Raw genomic sequence first — 16,254 nt, forward strand, 5'->3', positions numbered from 1 at the left:
GACAAACAACAGGACAGGTGAAATCAAATAAAAGTTTGTAATACATAAGGAGGCAAGAATAAATAAGAACATCGAATAGTATATATTGGGCCCCACTCAGTATATGTAGCGGCAAGCCGCAACGCTGTTTTTAAGTGAGACCATTTCAAGGGTCAATCAACTTTTATCTGTTGTTAATCTGTCCCGTAACTCAGGACACATTAGTGATACACTTCGTTAGAAAAATGTTTGAGTCTAGTATACCCTATAAAATTAGTAATGATGACTTATTCTCTACTTCACCTCCGGTTTCAGGCTCATCAGATTTGAATTCTGTAATGCTTACAGGGCTGACGCTGCGCCTGCCACTGCCGCGGCTGCGAGCTCCGGACTTGTCGCTAGTGCCGTGAGATAGCTTTACATTACATTACGGACTTTTTATATGACAACACTGACATTGCAATTGTTACCCTTTACGGGTCAATGACCCGGCCACGACTAAACGCGATTGTTTCGAACGTTCTAGGCTACTCCCTGTTGTTCACACTATGTTCGTACTGTGGACAACTGGGGATAGCTCGCGTTTTTCTCTTCATTGCGTTGCCTAGACGCTCTCCGCTGATTGGTCACTTAGCAGCGCACGCAGTGGACAAAAGACATGCGCGTAGTTGCGGCCGGGCCCTATACTACGAATTACGAACTTCGTATCTTGCCGTCCCGCTGGCGCTTATATTATTTAATACGAGCGTGAGAGGGACGGTACGATAAGAACTTCTATTTTCGAATTTCGTAGTTAACCCCCCGGGTCTTATAATAATGGGCACAAGTGCTTAGACTCGTGACTATGGATGTAGCTGAAATCTCGTCACTTACGAATTGCGTTTCGGCGAGATAGATTCAGCTAAAGTTGATTTCAAATGTATACATTTTCTAAATGTACATTTTTTTTGTTCTATTGGTAAGAATTGGTATCAAGGCCTTGAAAATATCTACTCTAGTTCTTATTCCGATTGGAAGTATAAAGGTGTAATCTGACTGTATAGGACTTGGGTTTTCCCAATTTGATGTTCCGAGATAAAGTAAATTTTAAGCGGGATATGCAGGTATTTCAAACGAGGCGTCTTCAGAAATATACCTTTTAGAAGAATGATTTGTCTACAAAGAGGGTAGTTTTAAACAAGAATCATCTGTTGCGGACACACTGCACATACGGTCACGACCTCTATTTTGGGACCCATTCATGATCTGTCAACTTGTATGACAATTCAAAGAATTTTTTTACAAAATGGATTAAAAATTAACGATCCTGACCGTACATGTAAAAACGTTTGAAAAACACGTTTTAACCCATTCAGTGCCGTTGACGCCCATCGGCGTCTTGGTGAACCCTCATGCCGATGGGCGTCTGTTCTGCAGAAGCGTCGGCATCGCGGCATAGACTGTAATCTGGCGCTCGGCAATGAATGGGTTAAACGACTGCTGATTCTACTTAGAAGTCCCATAACTAAAAAACTTAAACCTAAAATAAATGTTGACAATTTTGTATTTGTACTGAATGACAGTAAATTGTCAATGCGTCAATCATTTAATTTTGACAAGGTTCCATAATAGCCTAGGAATCAATTTAGTTACATGGCGTGCTGCAAAAAGGATTACCAAAAACAGGTCGCTTTGTAGCATTCAATGTATTGTTAAGACTGAATTCCTACAGTTGTTGGTATCAGCCTTTATAGTGATTAGTGATGATCGGGTCTTTACAAATGCTTATCCTATACTTGACTCTGGCCGAGAGGCCTGTGATGTACATTACAGTAGGTAGCTTTATCGCAAGCCATCAATATTATAGTTCATAGTACTATATAAGCTTTTATTTTATTTACAGTCAAACTGAATTGCGTACCAGGGTAAAACTTTTCACTGCAAATGTCCTATTGATATTCCATCTGTCAAAAAAACCGTCGTGTAATTTGATGTGGAAAGGTCCATACTGGTGTGTGATACAGTTTCCTCTAATGTATGTTTTATTTTATTGACTAAGACTCGTATGATTCAGACATAAACGTATTCTAAAAGCTTGTTTGTCTACTGATCTTCCTTTCACTTTCAAACTTATGATCCGATTTTACTGGAAGCGGTGCTGAGGCGTTAGAAAAGCCACATTTAACGTCTCCGATATAATTAAAGTTTAAATGCTAGTGACCACTTGTCACCCCAATATAATATTAATAGTTTACAATGCAATCCAGAGTCCATTTCATAAAGTTACATACTTAAATATTTCTCAAGTAAAATTCACTGCCGGGAACGCATATACGCGTTTTTGTGACTTTTGTGCTCCTCTTATAATTTTGGAGTAATTTGAACGCGCATGTGCGTTTCCGTGCCTTTTAAGTCACCGGTCTGACAGCAGTGAACGCGTTAAAAGTAACTTGATGAGTTGGGCCCTGCTTTTCTTACAAGCGCCTTGTAAATAGCAATGCTGCTAAACAAAATACTGCCTATTCGTGTAAGCCTTAGATTATAACAGTTTTGTACTTTATAAAGTACATGAATAAGTCTGGGAGTATATTTAAGCGACACTATTTAATTATACCTGACTTAACACATGTATAAACGCATATATGCGTTATCCACATTTATATCCAGTGCTCATAACAACGTTGCACTGATTGGACGCACATATGCGTTTGCGGCATCTAAGTCACTGGTGACAGTCAACGCGTTAAGTATGTATAGATGTTCCTTATGCTTAAAAGACTGGGCGTTAGTATATATAGGTAGCTATATAAACATGTGAAATATATATAACCACAAATATCTCGATAGACAAATGCAGAACATAATGAATATCGTTGTTGATAGGCCGAGGAAAATAGAACCTAATTGTGCCTGGGGCTTAGTCCAAAATCATATTTTATATTCGTTAGTGAAGAAAAAACCAACAGCTCTCGACACCAAAGGTTCTTCTTTCCCGAGTAAACGCACATTGTCAACTTGTATCTGTAAAACAAACTTCAAAGTGTTGTCAGTTTATTTACCAAACAAGGGCCAACCATGGCATCGATGGAGTATTTTTTTAAATTGTTAGTTTATTACATTTAGGGGCTGTTTCACCACCCGTTGATTAATTTTATTCGAACAAAACAAACAGAGACGGCATAACATTTATCCGTCAAATAAATTTAATCTATAGATGATGAAACAGGGGTTATTATCAGACATTTACAGACCAAGTGTCTACTATGGGATAATTACACTGCATAGTCAGCTACATGCAGCATGTGTAAATAAAAAAAAAGGAAAAAAACTGTTGTTTTAAAGAAAGGTGTGACGGCGAATGTATTAACACAGCAGGTAAAGAGAGTGTCAAAAGTAAATGTTTAATTCGCGCCGAATAAATTTGCGTCTATGAAGTTAGCCTAAACAGTGTACGGCGCAATTTTCAAACTTCGTATTGTGCCGTTCTGTTCACGCTAATAGTAATTAACAGGGGAGTGAGAGGGACGGTACGATACGTATTTCTAATTTGTAATATCGTAGTAGTCCCCTAGTCGACTCTGACAGACATCTTTAAACGTTTACTGCGCGACTTCATAGGTTCTAACTTATTTGGTGCGACCTGTGTAGTTTTGTCCTGGATCACTTAGTACTCACAACACAAAGTAGTAAGTTTGTTTAACAGCGTACAAAATTGTCTGCTATTTTGTCTATGGTACTATTTATATAACACGATAAATCGAGTTTTAAAATGACGGAATCTCAACACCAATATTACCCACGTTATGGCTGATATTGTATTTTATTATTTCTGAAAATTCATACAACACCTGCACATTTATTGTATATAATTGTCATGTTTAATTATAGCTGAACTTTGCTATAATTTATGGCTATCATATTGTTTGATGAGATTTGGTAATTGTTATTGTTTTCTTTTATTTGCCGTCTTAAAAGATGAGCTATGTTTTTTACGATTTGTTACTCCAAACATGATTATTGTTAAGTATTTGTCACTACTGTAATTTAGGTGAGTATTATAAATTATAAGAAATGTAAAAATTAAAGATATTTCATTTCTAACATGTCACGTTTCATTTATTCGCATTAAAAACAAACCTAATAAAATAATGTTTCCCACGACAAAAAGTTATTCTTAACGCATTCACTGCCACCGACGACGCATATATGCGTTTTTGGAAATTCACCCAGTGCCGCTGTCATAATTATTCATACATCTTGTACGCTCATATGCGTCGGTGGCACCTGTGGAAGTCGGGTGGCATGGCAGTAAATGCGTTAATAGAACAAGAGTTAATATTTTTTACGAATATTACATGAACATTATTATCTTTGTCTTATAAAGTACATTCCCAATGGGTACAATTTTAATTAATCACAAATTCATACAGCTGCAAAATGGACAGCTGTCACGGATTCGATTCTCTCTTGTATCAAATTATTGAACGCAAATACATTGCTGCTCGAAAAGAATCAAATATTAATTACGATCTGTGGCCCATTTCACGAAGCTAAAAGACAAGTTACATTGTACACGTAGAATGTAGGTACAAGCGGTAGTCTCTTTTCAATGCTTACTTAAACAAAGACTACCGCTTATAAATTGTTACTCATTGCTTCGTGAATTAAGGCACTGGTAGTTAGTGCTAAATTTAAAATCTATTGTAATATCGCTTTACAGCACTAAATCCAACGTCTGATTTGTGTTTGTAAAAAAAAATACATAAGTATTATGGTGTAAAATGAAGATACTAAATTATCCGGCTCTACCCAAACCTCCACGACAACGTCAGTTCTCTTTATATTTTGTCGCCATCACAGATCATGACCAAAGAGTGTATTAGTACATTTATTTATTTATCGTATGGCGATTACACACTGGTTAATACATTTTTCAAAAAAAATTATGTCATGGAATTGATATTATAACTTAAATTAAAAATTACAATTACGCAGAAGATACAACTTCGCATCACTTGTTAGGTGTTCAAAGTCCTCAGCCGGTCCGTCGTATTTAGTGATGGGGCACTCGAATACAATGTGGTGTATGGTTTGTTTCGGATCCCCACACTCGCACGCTGCCGACTCACACCACCCCCACTTGTGCCAGAGGTATGCGCAGTTACCGAATTTGGTTCTGAGGCGATTAAGTCTGCACCACGTCTGTCGGCTTTCACTAAACCCTTTGGGCCTCTCCCGGGTGACAAGTTGAAAAATGGAACTGCTTGCACCATCCCGATGTGATAACCAATCCTTCATCCAAGCATCGTTGTCCCTCCATGTGGTGTCGAGCGTGTGGAAGGATTTTGCCGGCGGGTTCCGGGATTTGAGTCGACTGCTGCATAGTCTATTCAGGTCCACGTGGATAGGAAGCAGACCATTTTCTGAGACTTTTGTAAGCTCGCGCGCCAGGCATTTCTGCCTGCGTATGTCTGGCGGTGCAATGTTGCTGAGAGCCGGGAGCCAGTACGTGGGCGTAGGCAAAATGCAGCCGGAGATGATTCTCATGGTGTGATTGAGTTCAACGTCCACTCTTGCCACGTGTGCGCTGTTCATCCATACGGGTGCACAGTATTCTGCTGTTGAGTAGACGAGGGCCATAGCAGTAGTCTTTAGACAAGCGGCGCTGGCACCCCAGGATGTTCCAGTTAACTTCTGAACTATGTTGTTCCTAGTCTTTAGTTTGCCCGATAGCTTGTCAAGGTGGTTCTTATACGTCAAGCTTCTATCGAGAGTCACACCTAAGTATTTTGGGCAGAAGTTATGACGTAGGGTCGCGCCTCTAAACCTCACCCTCAGTTGCTTATTCGCCAGTCTGTTTGAAAGGTGGAAACAGCAGACCTCTGTTTTATTAGCATTAGGGCATAGCCGCCAGCGCTGGAAATACTCGTCCATTGCCTCCAGATCCCTCTCTAAAGTAGTTTCCGTTGCTTCCATGGTTTTATCTTGAATCACCAGGGCAAGATCATCAGCATATCCGAACTTTCGCGAGGTTGTAGCTGGTAGATCGTGGATATAGAGGTTGAATAGCAGGGGGGCAAGCACAGAACCCTGGGGCAAGCCATTGTTCAAGATTCTTACCTTACTAGACTGGCAGCCCAGATGGACTTGGAATGGTCTATTTGTTAAAGCATCTTCTATCACTCTAAATATCCTCAGACATGGGACAGCACTTAAGAGCTTATACAGCAGTCCCTGGCGCCAAACAGTGTCATATGCGGCAGTCAGGTCAATAAAAGCCGCTGAGGACTTTGCTCCGGACTGGAATCCAGCCTCAATGTGTGTTGTGAGTGCAAGTACCTGATCGCAGCAATTTCGTTTCGGTCTGAACCCAGCCTGGTCCTGCGGGAGTTTCGATAGGATTGCACCCGATATGCGATTATAGATCAAGCGTTCCAGCAGTTTATACAGGACACTGAGCAGAGCTATTGGGCGGTAGCTGTCTGCCCTATCTTCGGGCTTTTCTGGCTTAAGAACAGCAATCACTTTTGATGCCTTCATTTTGGGTGGGATCTTTCCAAGTTGTATTATATTTGTATAAAACACTGTCAGCCATGACTGAGTCCTCGGGCCACAGTGCTTTATAAATTCAGGGAAAATACCATCCTCCCCACAAGCCTTGTTCACGTTAATGTGTGTAATTGCAGCTTTAATTTCGGACACAGTGATAGGGCCGCTATATTTGTCATCCGGGACAGCTTGCAACTTTTCCAGTTTTAGCCTCCTGCGAACCTCACGGGTGTGGAGCTTGTGACTTGGTGCCTTCGATAGTTCCACCATTCGATTTCCTATGGCGTTTGGGCTAACTTTTGGCTGACCATGTTGGGGCATCTGGCCAGAAGTCAGTCTCCTCAAAAGGTGCCATGCTTTACGGCTCGAATGCGTAAAGTTCATTTTTCCGACTGTTCGTTCCCATTTTTCTTTTCGGGACTCATCTAGAGACCTTATAAGTTGATGGGCCGTTTTTCTATCACCAGTCCTCTGAAATGACTCCCAAAGCTCCTCCGTCTCGCCGTTCCAACATGGGACGTACTGCTTCCTGTAACCTCGCGGTATACATTGTTTTGCTGTCGAGATGATTAGCTCCTTAAAACGATCGTAATTCTTTGGCAAGGGTTCTATCCATCTGATTCTTTCATCCAGTCTTTTTCCGTACTGTTTCCAATCAGCTTTTTGGAAATTCCATCGTGGGCCCGGGTAGGACTGAACCAAAGGGATCTTTAATCCAATTTCCAAGAGGATGGGTCGGTGCTGGCTGTTCGGAAAATCACCAAGTATGACCTTCTTTACAGGAACCGGGAAGCCATCTGGATCCCTAGAGGTAAAGACCAGGTCCGGGTTGTAGCTTCGGCCCCATCGAGCAGACTTAAAAGAGCCTCTTGTCTTGTTGTCGTGGACCAGGAATGCATTTGTCTTATCCGCCCATTCCACAATGACTCTGCCGTTCTCATCGATATCCCTGTAGCCCCAAGAGGTGTGATGACTGTTAAAGTCTCCCATATACACGGCTGGATGCTGGAGCTCTGTTATTGCGGGCTTTGGCCATGGGCTTTTCGGTGGTTTGTAGATATTACATATCTTAGTTTCGCCTATCTCGATTGAAGTTACGGCAATGTTTCCTGGATCGATACTATTGGAGATGATAACAGCGGACTGGGCGATAGAGTGGTGGACGTACGTTGCTGTGCCATACTGGGCGTGGTATGTAGCTGCTATTAAGTTGTAGCCAGCGAGGGTTCCTCTGCGGCCAAGTTGTATCTCATCTGCAGCATGTGTCTCCTGTAGTAACACTACGTCAATGTCCAAATTATTAATAATTTTAGCTAGGCAGTCTGATTTAGATCGGCTTATGCCTTCTATATTAAGTTGGCAGATGCGGACTGAAGGTCCGACATCTTTTGTCAATGGGCACTTTGGAGCGCCTCTCATCGCATTATTCATATTCGCCTTTATTATTACCAGTGTGCGCTGCGAGATTCGGAAAGAACAGTGCAGCTGCCAGGTTTGTTGCTCTTTTAGCACCACCCGGAGGTCACGTGTAGGGTATCGGGGGTTATTCCTACGGACGTAAAGCAACAGACGACCTCCAAGTACAGAAATCATGATATATATTTATTTATTAGTAACAGATTAACATGATATTTGCATCGATAATAACGATAGAGCTATATTTCCAAAAAATTAATTGAAATAATATGATATTATGGCCATGGCATTTAAGATACTCAAAAAACTGTTCACGGTTGTATACTGCACTCTGACGGCAGAAAATTGCACTAATATTCCCTATTAACATCAAATCTGAAATGGGGGTAGATTCATTCGTACTGACACCAAATATTTCTAAAACGGGTAGACTACCTCACAGTTTCAACCGATCTCTCATTGCGCCTTTCAGTTCTCCGAAATTCCAGTAAATATAATGAAGCGCTCCAAATCTCTTAGCTCTATATCAGAGATTGTAATTGGTGTAAGTTTGGACAAATATGTTGGAAGTGTGGAATCAGATACGAAGAGTTTTGTGGAAGACGGCGCACAGTCAAACGATGGTTTTATTAGTTTGGAAAGGAAAGTTGAAAAATTGAGTGGTAAGAGAATTTCATTGAACATTCTATATCAGGTACTGTCATCTTTAATTTGTGATCCATTTTCAAAAAAACCCTTTGACTGTCGTACAAGATGCCTGATATTTGATCTGGGAGTGGGTCCCAGATTAGAGATCGTGACTGTACAATCGTCATCTCAATATCAGAGCCGTCTTGACCGGAAGCTGTATACGTTTCTAGCGCTGGCGATCGCAAACAAATGACAGTTTTTGTTTACGAAATCTGTCATTTGATTGCGATCGCGAGCGTTGGAAATGTTAGGCAATACAGCCTCGGCTTTCTGCAACCTTTTGAGGCGGGTATATAAAGTTTTATTTAAACTAAACTAAAAGGTAAACATAGTACTCGCTCATGGATGTATCGAACAACTAAAGGGTACACTGCATGATACATTTTTGCCACTTGGGATATGGGGAGCCGAGAACTCGGATATGGCTTGGATACCTATGGCTAATATTTACTGGTAAGTCCCGCTCCTGATACCTTTTCGCGCTTTCGCACGTCCTTTATTGTCTAGAGTCTATATTCTAGACAGCTGAAGAGTGAATGCCTGCATCTGCGTCTGTGTTCCCTGATCGCTACAATCTGGAGTGAATGGGCAATGGGCACTTATTAGGCAAGCATACTTCCATAGTCTTTGCTTACCATCAGGCGTGATTGTGGTCAAGCGCAAGCCTATTTCCATTTTTTTTTCTGGGAGGGGCACAAGGGGCGGACGGGCAGACAAAAAAATAAACTTGAAAAGCAATAGGAAAATTATTATTTTTTAACCGACTTCAAAAAAGGAGGAGGTTATCAATACGTTTGTTTTTTTATGTTTGTTACCTCAGAACTTAGTCATTTATGAACCGATTTGATAAAAAAAAATTGCGTTCGTCTAGGAATGTCTTCAATTAGGTCCCATAAGCACCAAATCAGTATCTGATAATTGGATCTTAAGGAAATCGAGGGGACTCTTCAAATGTTGTAGGGACACCTATAGTAATTTGGATAAGTATACCTATTTAGTAGTAACTCGTGCCTTTGCTCTTGAAAGTCATCATTTGGTGAAGTGGAACTGATGATGAAGACTACAGTTGACCATCGGAGTTACTACTCAATAACAAGTATTTTACGGGTTGAATTTTTTACTTTAATACAGTTACCAAGCAATTTAGGCTCCTCGTAATGCATACGGTAAAACGGGTGGTGAAGCACCAGGACTCCTCAATAATGAACGTCTCTGCATCGGAAAAAGCAATCTTTCATGAAAGTTGACGAGCAGTTGATATTAAACTATTGTATCTTAGATTATTTACACTAAAAAGCGTGCCCCCGTATATATATTTTGTATACAATTCTACATTTCTGCACTCTTTCGTTCTGATATCTCAACAATCCTCAATACTCTGTAGACATGTGCGAGGAGCAAAACCGCGTGCTGGGCGAGCTGGTGGAACAGCTGCGGGGCGCGCGGCCGGCCCAAAGCGACGAGCTCATGGACGCGATCGGAGAACTAATGCAGAAACTCGTGCGGCAAAGGTTGGTGGAACAGAGGGCACCATAGAACTACCATACAATAATGAACAAGCTTTTTTGTTTCGCAGAGAAACGTGACCTTGCTGCGGTACATACTATATCGTAGGGGTCACCTTTCTCTGCAGCTGACTGTACTTGCATGTTTATTCTATTAAAATAAAACATATAGGTACCTAGGTATCCATAACAAATTAGGAGTCAATGCGATGGATGAAACTAACAGCTATAATATAATTAGCAAGATTAAATTAAATAAAAAAATATCATGGGACACTTTGACACCAATTGACCTAGCCCCAAACTAGGCAAAGCTTGTACTATGAATACTAGGCAAGGGATAAACATACTTATATAGACCCGAGAATAAACATTCGTATTATTCATACAAATAGGTTAACCGGCCGGGAATCGAACCCGGGACCTCAAGCTTCGTAGTCAGGTTCTCTAACCACTTGGCCATCTGGTCGTCGATTTGAAAACCACTCCTCTTCTTCAATTTCGACTCTCCATTTCCTATGCAAGTAACTAATTGGCAACTTGGCCCATACAATAAATACCTTGCAGACATACATATAATCCAACTCCACCAACCCAAGTGCCGGCTAGGCACCAGCAGATGTTCCTACACTCCGATTTCTGGCCAGAGGGCGTGGTCTTCCGTCGCTTTAGGGAAGCAAGGATAAAAATCCCAAAATAACTTTTTGTTTGTTTTTAATATATTTTTGTGTTTTTTATTGTAAGTATAATTTGAATTTTACAGCGCAATGTTTTTACTGTAATGCTGTATTTTTTATTGGCAAATAAATAAATAAATAATCAATAAGTAATTATTTAAGGCTAATTTGGTGACAAAACGGCGTGACTCCGTTGAGTCACCGTCTCCGACGTCGCATACATCTGCAGCATAATGCCCCGGAACCGCCAGAACACGACGTCTTTCGGCCAGCAGGCACTCGCGATGGTTTCCATCAGCAGCCGCCACTAAATACTTTATTTATAAATCAGAGACGGCGAAGGAGTGGAAGGGGGTGCGCAGAGCCTGCTGAGCGCCATCGAAGCCCGGCCCTCGCTGGAGCGCCGGATCTGCGCCGCCGTCACCGATCTACTGCAGAGTGAGGTGAGCTCGCAACATTACGGAAGAGCAGTGCCCCAGCGATCGACATTCTTCCCACCACCATCTGCACAGTGTTTTAGCGGAAGTTGTTGACACGCAAAATTTTGAACGCAACACTGTCATGCCGGCAGGACTATTTTCAGGGGAGTGCATTGCATCTTGGATCTGTAGCATATTAGGAGGTGCATTAATTGGTCAAATTCTGTATCTTAGTCTTGTTGTGACTATTTTTTTCTTTTACGCCAGAGGAGTGCAAGTGTGTACCTACCCCTCCCGTCCCGGCACATGTGAACACTCAAGGGCGGATCCAATTTTATAGCCAGGGGGGTCACATGATCAAATTCTATAGCCAGGGGGTCAAACTCCAGTCATAATTAAATCAATTCTCTTTTATCCCAGGGATAAGTAAGTACAAAACAAAACGAGGCTACAAAGTAAAACGAGGCTACTTTGCACTGATTTTTGCTCCAAATTTCGTAATCTTTGTTTTATTTTAATAAATATTATTCATATATGTATTTATGTAAAGTAGATCAATTTATTGGGAAGTGTATCGGGTACCGGGACTTCGACCTGCAAGACATTTAAACAAAATACAGAACTGGAGTATAGTTACCCGGTGGGGGGCAAAGTAGCCTCGTTTTACGGTACCTATGTAAGTACTGTCGTCTTAGGCCCACAGGAAGTCATGACCCCCAAGACCCTCTGGATCCACCCATAAAACTGTCAATGTTCCAGGAGTTGAAGCAGAGCATAGTGTCCGCGACGACGGCGTCCATGCGCGAGCTGATCGGGTCGCTGTTCAGCGTGGAGGTGTCGTCGCTGTACGTCCCCATCATGGAGCGCGCGCATCGGCAGCTGCTCAAACACGTCACCAAGCTGGTTGCGACGGCTTTTAGCGACCGTAAAGACACCATTCCGTTCTTAGGTTTTTTGCAGGTGGTAGGACCTTGTGCAAGGTCCGCCCGGATTGCTACCACCATCTTGCTCGCTAATCCTGCCGTGAAGCAGCAGTGCTTGCACTGTTGTGTTTCGGCGTGGAGAGTAAGACAGCCGGTGAAATTACTGGCACTTGAGGTATTCCATCTTAGGCCTCTAGGTTGGCAACGCATCTGCAATGCACCTGGTGTTGCAGATGTTTATGGGCGGTGGTATTCTCTTACCATCAGGAGACCCACTTGCTCGTTTTCCTTCCTTTCGAATAAAAAAAAAAAAAAAAATAGTGACCGCGACCGCGTCGCGCGACCCAGTTCGTTTAGTGCTCCATATAAATTCATACTAAACAGTAGGTCGCGCGATCCAGTCGCGAACGCGCGTCGCGGTCGCTAAGAACGGAATGCTACCACTGATCCTACTGCAGGAACTATTAGTGTCATCTAGTGAGCAAATATAGAAACTCCAAAATGCATCCCGCCATCCATGTTATGGCGAAGACGTGGAGACGGAAGCCGGAAGGAAGAGCACAGCGCCGAAAGTTGTATTTTATGAATCTGACTTGAGAAACTGTGTTAGTGCGATAGAGGATGTTGATGTTGGATCCGAGTTTATTTATTTGTTCACTAGATGGCGCCAAGAGCCGATGCACAGTTCTAAATGGTTATATTCATGATGAGCTTGAATGGAACCAATCCAGTCCTAAAATCTTGGCGTACAAATTAGTAGGTACCGTTACTCGGAAGTGCCATCAGTATACTGCCTTTGCCATGGGCCCCAAAAGTCGGATTATACAAATAGTGATTTTTTGCCATCATTAACATTAACAATACCCTACTTTCCAACGGCAGCATATTCTTTGATGCCTCAAGGCCCGGTATGCCCTTAGACAACTCTGTGCCGTCATTCAATCCGGGTACCAAATTGTCCCAAAATGTGCAGTGGAAGAGAACACAGCGTGCACCGCAGATGCTCTGCGCCAGACCTCGCAGAGCCTACAAGCGGAGCTGCAACGTCACCAGACCCTGTTGCAACAGGCCTGCACTGATGCCGAGCGGGTGTTAGACGTGGTCGCTTCCACCACGGAGAAGTAAGTTGAACCATGGTGGGTCAAGAACCTTTCTCACCCACAGGTGATCTGTTCTTCTAGCGTTGTGTTCTGCCCATTGCCACTTAACATTTTTGAGACTTGTCCGTGACTGGTAACGTAACTCGTTTACCTTTGCTTGCCCGAATTTCATTTGCCCAAATTTCACTTGCCATACCACGTTTGCCATAAAATATATAGAACCGTGCAGTTTTCAGATTTTTTTTAAATGTCATCATATAGAATGCAGTAGGCAGGTTAGGTTAGTTTAATATCAACTCTGAAGAAATTACTATTTCAAAAATAAATTACTTTATGACAAATGAAAATTCTAGAAAACGATACATTCGGGCATATGACATTGGGGCAAACGATAGAGAACCAAAGTAACTAAATAAATCCTAGCTACTAGGTAATCCATACTTTAATATTGTAAAAGCGAAAGTGTGTATGTTTTTCCGTCTTTCACATCGAAACGGAGAACCGGATCGTGATTTTTGGCATAGAGATACCTAGTTTATGGGCCAGAGAGTGACATAGGCTACTTTTTATCCCGGAAAAATGCAGTTCCTGAGGGAACAGCGCGCGGTAGCCGAACTCCACGCGGGCCAAGCCGCGGGCAAAAGGTAGTATTTTTGGAAATGCGAAAGATTGAGAATGCGTGCTGGATGTATTCGAATAGGTGAAATGTATGTGGATATGTATGTGTGTGGAAAGCATGTGATAGCCTCGGCAGGACATGGGCCTCCCCCTATTTAAGCGCTATCACGCCATTGCCCTGTTCTGTCTATGTATTGTGTGTGTGTCTGTGAATATAATTTGTTTATTTATTAACCAATGTCTTCTGGAGGTTTATGGGGGAGACCATGTCTAACAGTGGACGTCCTACGGCTGTTTTGATGACGATAAAAATGTCTTCAGGGTCCTGGAGCGCGAGTTGAAGCATTGGCGCGAGGAGTTCACCAGCGTGCTTCCTCCAGTGTCGGACACCGATTCTGGTCGCGAAGACTCGCCCAGCTCCGAGCACTCGGCGTGCGCCAGTCCTGAGACCTCAGAGCTTACCAATTACTCCAGTATTATCAGCAACCTCACTGTGCCTCCGCTTTCCGCTGTTGATCGCATGGTAATTGTCAGGGTAAACCCAGGGTGAAGGGGTTGACACATTAATTTGTACTTTAGACGCGGATCCATGCCAAATTTAAGACCATAGAGTACATTGTTTTAAGACTATCTTATTGTTTGTTTATTGAAATCAGCAGAACCTATGTGCTTAGTAAAACGGATCATGGGACTAGAATGCAGAACTTTTTTTAGTTTCAGCATACATATGGGGGTTAACAGATAGGGTTAGCCTTTCGTAAGCAGGCAGGTTTCTTAAGGCAACCTCATGAAAAGGGGCCGTTTTTTTGTATAGTTTCTTCCTTGTTATTTTTAATACTATTGGAAAATGAATATGTTACTTATCCATCATATCACGCTACAGATGATAACAGCAGAAATAAACAAGCTCGTCAAAGACGGGGACTTCAACGGGGCTTTTAGCAAGGCGCTGCTGGCGATGGACTTGTCTCTAGTTGTGGCGGCGTGCCGCGCGGGGGCGCCCGTGCTGGCCGTGCGCGTGGGGCGAGGGCGAGGTGCGCTCGCGCAGCCCGTGCTGCTGTCGCTGGTGCAGCAACTGGCCACTGACCTGGTGGTCGACACCAAACTCAAGTGCAGGTTGGTTCTGTAAAGATGTTAACAGCGTTTATACCTGCTGAGCTGGCAACGTTGCAATTTTGTTAGTTTTTCTCGATTATTCCATTAAAATTTCATGAAACTTAAAAATGTGGTCTTAAAAATATATAAGTTAATGTGTGCGATCTATATGAGCCACCTGTATATAGGTACAGCCACATAAATAGACCCGCCGCACTCAATAAATTAAGTTTTTTTTTTACAGCTACATAGAATACGCTCTCCAGAACCTGAACCCACAGGACCCAGTCACAAGCACCCATCTGCCTTACCTCGTCGGGGAGCTGAACACGCACCTAACGAAGTTCTGTCTCAACTACCCGCACCACACCCTCTTCCACAGGATAACACAAATTATCGTTACTGCACGCAATTTATTGTAAATTTATTTTAAGTGTATTTGTTGTTTTTTTGCCTGTTAAATATATTTTTTCATGTTGAACTTTTAATTTTATTCATCTTTATTTTTTTCTTTTAATTTTAATATGTATTAAAGTTATTGAAGAAATTGTTGTTTTTATTGGCGACTAAAAAGTACCTACTTAATCCTAGGATAGAGCTACGGCACTTTGCGCTACCTAAACAATCAATATACAGGGTGATTCCGGGGTCATGAGCAAGAGTGAAAGGGGTGATGGGAAGATTTACTATGGGACCAGCCACGAAATTGTAAAAAAAAATCTGCTGTTCCATACATTTCGGATAGTTAGCGATCAATTATCTCTTGATTAGATGTTTTTTTTCGCGATTTTGGGGCTGGTCTCATAGTAGAAGTTGCTCAGTGTGAATCTCCCCATCACCCCTTTCACTCTTGCTCATGACCCCGGAATCACTCTGTATACTTAACTATTATATTACAAATGTGTGTGTAAAAATGTAGATAGCTGAATGTGTGAAATAACACACAGGCTAGGTATTTTTTATCCCGACATTCCCACGCGATCAGAATAAAATCTAGAAATCTTAACCGCTAGAATTAGACGTGAGGCGAAGGTGTATTGCACCTCAATAAATCCACGATGTAATTTTTGGAAATTTCCATGTTTGCTAAGAGTTTGCTAATCAACAACGCACTGCACAACTATGAAGTGATATTGACAAAGTGAATCATTGGAAAACAATGCTATACTTACTATTCTGTCGCACGCAACAAGTAAGCAATGCAGTTTTGTTTATGATTTATATTGTCAATATTCAGAAACTTCATAGTTGTGCTTGTGCGGCCGTTGACTGTAGGTAGATACATATCGCACCTTTAGAATGAA

At 42.0% G+C, this 16,254-nt stretch overlaps 2 protein-coding genes across 2 annotated transcripts in view; both read left to right on the forward strand.

The window, feature by feature from the left end:
* Window positions 1–3,259, forward strand: part of Ge-1 (Enhancer of mRNA-decapping protein 4 homolog Ge-1) — a 37,107-nt gene extending 33,848 nt beyond the window's left edge. Inside the window, exon 25 of the mRNA XM_074085201.1 lies at window positions 328–3,259. Coding sequence (XP_073941302.1) covers window positions 328–333 — 6 coding nt within the window. The 3' untranslated portion in view covers window positions 334–3,259. The remainder of the gene's footprint in view (window positions 1–327) is intronic.
* Window positions 3,260–8,365: 5,106 nt separating this feature from the next.
* Window positions 8,366–15,497, forward strand: LOC141426356 (enhancer of mRNA-decapping protein 4-like). The gene is made up of 8 exons (XM_074085202.1): window positions 8,366–8,585; window positions 9,998–10,124; window positions 11,127–11,238; window positions 11,974–12,139; window positions 13,111–13,258; window positions 14,177–14,378; window positions 14,739–14,971; window positions 15,195–15,497. Exons 1-8 carry the CDS (start codon window positions 8,420–8,422, stop codon window positions 15,370–15,372), a joined length of 1,332 nt encoding a protein of 443 aa, XP_073941303.1. The 5' UTR covers window positions 8,366–8,419; the 3' UTR covers window positions 15,373–15,497.
* Window positions 15,498–16,254: the final 757 nt, after the last annotated feature.

This window comes from Choristoneura fumiferana, chromosome 3 (genome assembly GCF_025370935.1).
Source record: "Choristoneura fumiferana chromosome 3, NRCan_CFum_1, whole genome shotgun sequence".
Classification (NCBI taxonomy): Eukaryota; Metazoa; Arthropoda; class Insecta; order Lepidoptera; family Tortricidae; genus Choristoneura; species Choristoneura fumiferana.

Excerpts from the sequence above, each read along its gene's own strand:
- LOC141426356 (XM_074085202.1), top strand. The coding sequence starts at position 8,420 with ATGAAGCGCTCCAAATCTCTTAGCTCTATATCAGAGATTGTAATTGGT. Across the intron at positions 10,125-11,126 it reads CAGAAACTCGTGCGGCAAAG|AGACGGCGAAGGAGTGGAAG; the intron begins GTTGGTGGAACA and ends TTTATAAATCAG. Across the intron at positions 12,140-13,110 it reads TGCGACGGCTTTTAGCGACC|TGGAAGAGAACACAGCGTGC; the intron begins GTAAAGACACCA and ends CAAAATGTGCAG.